Here is a 6,000-nt window from a genome sequence, read left to right as displayed (position 1 = left end):
GCCGCGCTGTGCACAGCCGGGGGGCACGGCCAGCGCCAGCCGGGGGAGCGGGAGGGGACTCGCCGCTGCTCCCGGCAACTGATTGCAAGAAGGGGGAAGCGCGGCAGCTCGGTGCCCGCTGAACACCTGTCAGACCGTGGAGCCTGATTTATACCTGGCCCTTGCAGCCTCTCCGCTGGGGATATCCCCCTCGTTCCACCTTTTTTTTTTCTCTCTTTTTTTTTTTTTCCTTCCTTCCTTCTTTTTCGCCTCCCCCCTCCCTTCCTGGAGTGGTGTGAAAGGGGGTATTTTCTTCAGGGTATAAAGCTGAGAATACGGAGGAAGAGAAGCTCAGAGCTTCACCTCATTGCCTCATTCTCCCTTTCATGTGAACATCCTGCAACATTTCCTTCATCCTGCCGCACCTCTCACCTGGCCGGCGCTGCCCAGATCATGTCCGCTAAGCTCTTGCCGGTTTTCTTCCTCCTCTCAGTGTTTCACGCCTGGTAAGTCTGCACTTCCCTCGCCTCCCCCCACCCACCCCGTCTCCTCTCCTCCTCGCACCGGGGCTTGCGGGCTGAAGTCCCGCTCGCCGGAGTTTGCAAAATACTCGGCGCCCGGGAAGGACAGCGAGCTCTTTCTCCCCACTCCCCCGCGCTGTGCCGGGGCTTTATTCCCAAGCGCGGGTTCCCCCGCTCCCTCCCCGGGACCCGCCCGGCTCCCCGGACAGCTGCAGCCCCGCTGCCGGCGCGGCGGCCCCGCTGCCGGTCCTCCCGGACCCAGAGGTCGCCCGCAGGAGCTCTGTCCCGAGCCGGCCCGGCAGAAAGTTTTCCCGCTTCGGCGGCTGCCAGGGCCGGGCACCCAACGGGACGGCGACTGGCTCTGCCCGGGCTTCCCTTACGGCAGCGGGCGGCCAGCAGCCCCGGCTCCCTCCGCGCCCCGTCTCCCCGGGCTCCGCGGACGGCGTCGGCGGTAGGAGGGCGAAGGGCCAGCCGCGGGAAACAACAGCCCAGCGGCTGGGACAAGCTGTGGGTGCCGGCGGGTGCCCTGGTGCCGGAGGGGGGCGGCGGCTTCTGCCGTTCACCGCCGCGCCTGCAGCGTTAACTTCCGCGGAGGGGGGCTGGGAGGGGCGCTTGTGGCGAGCCGGGCCGGGGAACCCGCCGGTACCTGCCTCAGGGGCTGGAAGGGTCACGCAGGCGGGGCTCCGGTAACGGCGGGCGATGAGGGGCCAGAGAGGGACAGCCGACAGATGCAGCTGTGACCTTCTGGACCAGGCTCACCTTCGGTCCCGGTGGTTGTCCAGGGTACCAGGAAGGGCCTCCATCGCATAACCCAGGCTAAGGGGTTACCTCAGCACTCCCCTGCAGGATTTGCCACGAACAGGGCTGTAGGTGTGCTCAGCAGCCCTTCCCTTCCCTTCCCTTCCCTTCCCTTCCCTTCCCTTCCCTTCCCTTCCCTTCCCTTCCCTTCCCTTCCCTTCCCTTCCCTTCCCTTCCCTTCCCTTCCCTTCCCTTCCCTTCCCTTCCCTTCCCTTCCCTTCCCTTCCCTTCCCTTCCCTTCCCTTCCCTTCCCTTCCCGGTTTATTGACCATGTTCTCCTCAGTGGCAGCCTGCCCCGCACCCAAGTGGCATCTTTCTGCCAGAACTCCACAGGAACTAAAGGCTGCTTCATGTCAACCCCCAGAGCAGGTCTTGGACACATCTGTTGCAGGAAATAAACTCTTTCCCCACAAACTGTCAGTGCTTTCTAGCCTTCCTCCGGTGCAGTTTATGCACTGCCTCCTCTCTGCCTTCTCACAGGATGAAAATTAGCGGCCCCTGAGGAGTCTGGGAAGGTGTGCAGCCCTTCTGCCTCCCCAGTTTGAGGATGGCTTGCCATCATCCCACACTTGTTTCTGTGGATAGCAGGAATATGCTGAGAATTTGACAGTCACCAGTAAGGCTACAGGTGAAAATGCAACCTTAAGTGACTTCAAGGAGCCTAATTGAGTAGAGGCAAGCAAGGGAAGTGAAATAACTAACTCTTGAGAAAACCAAAACGTCTTAAAAATATGCATCTAGTGTATTAGTCTGATTCGCTGTGAAACTCCTCACACCCCCAGTCTTCATCTAGAAGGTAGGTAGGAATTTACATCATCTGGAAGTACTTTCTAGGAAACAAGCTGGTAGAGGGAGAGGATTTAAAAGGTCTGTCAATACTTAGAATGTTACTAGTGACTGGTTTTAAAGAAGCAGCTCCCTAAAATTGAAATCCCGATTCTACCTGAACTCAGTTCTCATTTCCACATGCAGTCTGAATGCCTCCAGCAAAGTTGTGGTGGGTGCAGCAGAAAAAGATCTATGATTTGTGCTTCCTTCCTATTGGCAATCCATCACTAGTGCAGGCTTTCAGCTCCGAAATATCAACCATGTATGTTTGGAGATGGTGCCTCTCTTGAGAACAGTTGTGTAACTGCAGTATTAAGACATAGGGCTTATCATGAATCTGAGGGAGAAAAAAACCCACCAAAATTCCTCACAGGGTGCTTTAATGCTCATTGGATAAATTACACAAAAAAAGTCCAAGTTTTAAAAAATTGTAACTCACTAACAGAGGAGGAATATTCATCTATTCCAAAATTTCCCTAAGTTTTCTCTACTTTTGCAACTTGGTTGTATGAGCTCTCTTTGTAGAAAATCCTCAGGGGCTACATTTCAAAATCATTTTTATACAGAAATTGTACCTAGAGCACTCACAATTTGTGAGGTCATGTTAAGTGATTCATGGCTAATCCTTAGGGGTGTATTGGCTGTAGAGCAGTTTCAATTAAAAGTTTCATTAAATGCTTGAACGGTGCTCTGCAAGCAATGTTGAAGGTTGATGATGCTCTGTGATTAATTTTTTATGACTGTATTTGTTTTTTCTGTTACTATAAAGTGTCTGTTAAGTCTTCTAGACATCTGAGATATTTTAAAAGACTCTCGGAGGGGGAGAGAGAGAAAGGAGGTTGCACATCCCATGAATAAGCAAGACTGGTGCCTTCGATTCTCCATTGCTTTGCACCGTGCATAATTATTGACATTTGTGTAAAAAGGCTGCAAAATGATATTGTATCACCAGGGCAACTGCAGATCAAAGCAACATAGAGGTTCCACCACTAAGGTTATCTTTTCTCCTGGTAACTTCATTTTAGTTTAACTGTCACAGGTTTTCTCCAGCAAGAGACATGAAACAGATTTGGTTTCTAAGATACCAAAAGATGCATCTTTAAATCAACATTTTACTGTTTGTGCACAAAAAACCACACAAATGAAATTAGTCTTCTGTGAAAATATATCTAGCTGTCTTTGCTGAGGAAACTGAAGTTTCACCACGTTTGTATTAGCATGCTCTTAAATAAAAATAATCCACCTATGAAGGAAAGAAGTTGCAACTCTTGGTGTAGTACTTTTTTTTCTTAATTATTATTTTTTTTAGTGCCATTAAACCTGCAGGGGAATTCAGAATAATTTATGTAATGTATTTGTATGCTTGTGATAATCCGTCATAAATTCAAGGAGCAAGCTCTTAATTCTAAGTCTTGTAATACGTTAAAATCTGAAATTCAGGCACTGAGAATATAATAATTTATTAATAGGATCAAATGATCAGGAAGTATTAAAAGATCTGAATTTTTAATACTCTTATTAGCCTTTGTGCAAGAGATGAATCAATTGTCCTGATGTATTAAAATAATACTGCAGATGTTCTCTCTTTTAAGAGTATATTGTAAACGAACTAGTTGGGATATGTTGGTTAAAATACAGGATATAAAATACTACTCTGATAGCTGTATTAACTCCCAGAGTACAATTTTTTTAAAGATTGGCAGGAGACAATTTTGAAATAATTCTCAATGATGACCCATCCACAGATACTCAACAACTGTTAAGGGGAACATCTTGTTGCAAATACAGCCTAAGGCTGGTTAGATGCAAAACTAAAGGAGATATTTAAAACTTCTTCACATGAGTGTGGAGACTTACCCAGAATGTAAATTCAGATTTTAGTTATGTAAAATAACATCTATTTGTTTGATTTGTTATTGCAGTTCTAGAAAGGTTGAAGAGGATGAATATGAAGATGGAGCAACTAACCAAAAATGGGTTTTAGCTCCAAAAACACAAGACACAGATGTGACTCTCATACTAAACAAGCTGTTGAGAGAGTATGACAAAAAGCTACGGCCAGATATTGGAAGTAAGTACTCCTTTCTGCACAAGTGAGGAAGAACATCTATGGATGCAGAAAAGACATTATGTTGTATTTTGGTTAGTGTGCACAAATGTCTGGGAAAGTGGAGATTAAGTTTTTTTAGCTGAAGTTCATTTCCAAGTCAACATTTTAGAAATGCTAATTATCATGGGAAGATGTGGTGGTAATTTAGAGTGCTCAACACTGGTTTGCTTGTGCAGAGTTTAAGTGGAGATATGGAAAGGCTAGCTCTAAGGGATTCAACAGCTCTTTGACAGAGTTAGGAACATACTTCTCTGTTTTGTCATCCAGTGCATGCGTATGAAAAACTCATGCTCTGAGGAGCGATCAAAAAGTTGGCATATTAAAAATAAAAAGTAGGACACAATAAGAGAAGAATGTGCATCTACTCCCTTCCAAATGCGATCACAAAAGTTATGGGCCTTAATGCTGAGAAGGCAGCACTAGGATTTGCCTGTGTATAGGGCAAATCTAGAGATTTTCTTCCCCAAACCAGAAGATATCTCCAAAAGAAATCTAATAGATTGGAAGTGTCTTGTGGGCAGTACTACTGCATATAGGTATAAAATTTAGATAAGAGCCAGTAGATACCTGCATATAACCATTCTGAGGGGTTTTTTTGTTTGTATGAGGTTGTGTGTTTCAAATCAGTATTTTTTTACCTTTTGTGGTTATCCTCTGTTTGGTCTCCATCCTTAGATCAGAAAGGCTATAGCACAACTGCTGTTCTGTTTGTTCACAGCAGGCTTGTATGACAGAAATCAGAGACAATTTATCATTTACGTTTGTGCACCTTGCATATACTTCAGAATGAACTGGGAATGGAAAAAGCTCAGAACAACCACCTATCATAATTTACTTTTCCTAAATTTTTGCACAGGTTAGAGGGAGAATTCCTAGCGCTGATTTTAAGTGAAACTACCATTTCTTGATGACAGATGTATTGATATACTTTCTAGGTGATCCCTTTGGGTGAGTTTAGAGGAAATTAAAAGCCATCTGTATGCATTCACCATTACAATTATTAGTGCCTCATAGTTGCACTTTATACAACAGTTCCAGAAAAAAAAACCAACTATGCTATGGTATGAAACTCGTTTTTTTTTTTTTTATAGCTATTACTTTCATTTTCTATATTATTTACAAATATTATATTTGATAGATGTGTCTCTTTTTAACAGAGTGTGACATTTATCTCTCTCTACTTAGTTTGTCATACTGGATTTAGCTGATCTTTAATATCTGATGGAGAAGTGCTTTAATGCAGTTCCCCACCCATATCAACCTCTGGAAGACATTCTCAGACAATTTTTTTATTTTACCTCGTACACCATATCCTCAGATCACTGACTTCAGACAGAGTAAATTATGTGATGCCTATGTGGGGCAAAGTAATCATTCAAAGTCCCCATGTCAGTTGTCATAAAATCTGTCAAGGATAGACATATATTACAGCACTGGAAAATTGTTGTTACCAAAATAATTCCTTTTGTCTCTCCACAAAGTTTCGTAAGTCCTGTTTTAGGGAAAGGGTTTGAATTACACAGCTCCTCCTATATTGTACCAAACTGAGATTTTTACAGTTCTCAACTACATCAACCTGTTTCTATTAAGCATTTCAATCCTACACCATTTTTCTCTTTGATAGGAATCTGGCTATTTCAGAACTTGAGCTGTTTTTCAGATGCTAGAGAGAGAAGTTAGTTCACCTCTGCTGCTTTCCCTGGTCTCTCTTCCCTTCTCTCGTGCCTTTGATGCAGATAAATAACATTGCCCTTTTGAAGCTGA

At 44.9% G+C, this 6,000-nt stretch overlaps 1 protein-coding gene across 3 annotated transcripts in view; it reads left to right on the top strand.

Annotated features, from left to right (window-relative positions):
• Positions 1 to 6,000, top strand: part of GABRG3 (gamma-aminobutyric acid type A receptor subunit gamma3) — a 337,156-nt gene continuing 331,156 nt past the window's right edge. For all 3 annotated transcript variants that reach the window (XM_071813546.1, XM_071813541.1, XM_065855350.2), the window contains exons 1-2: positions 1 to 485; positions 4,049 to 4,197. In XM_071813546.1, the coding sequence (XP_071669647.1) occupies positions 433 to 485; positions 4,049 to 4,197 (202 nt within the window). In that variant the 5' untranslated portion in view covers positions 1 to 432. The remainder of the gene's footprint in view (positions 486 to 4,048; positions 4,198 to 6,000) is intronic.

Source organism: Patagioenas fasciata, chromosome 1 (genome assembly GCF_037038585.1).
Source record: "Patagioenas fasciata isolate bPatFas1 chromosome 1, bPatFas1.hap1, whole genome shotgun sequence".
Classification (NCBI taxonomy): Eukaryota; Metazoa; Chordata; class Aves; order Columbiformes; family Columbidae; genus Patagioenas; species Patagioenas fasciata.
This window is presented reverse-complemented; position numbering and strand designations above follow the sequence as displayed.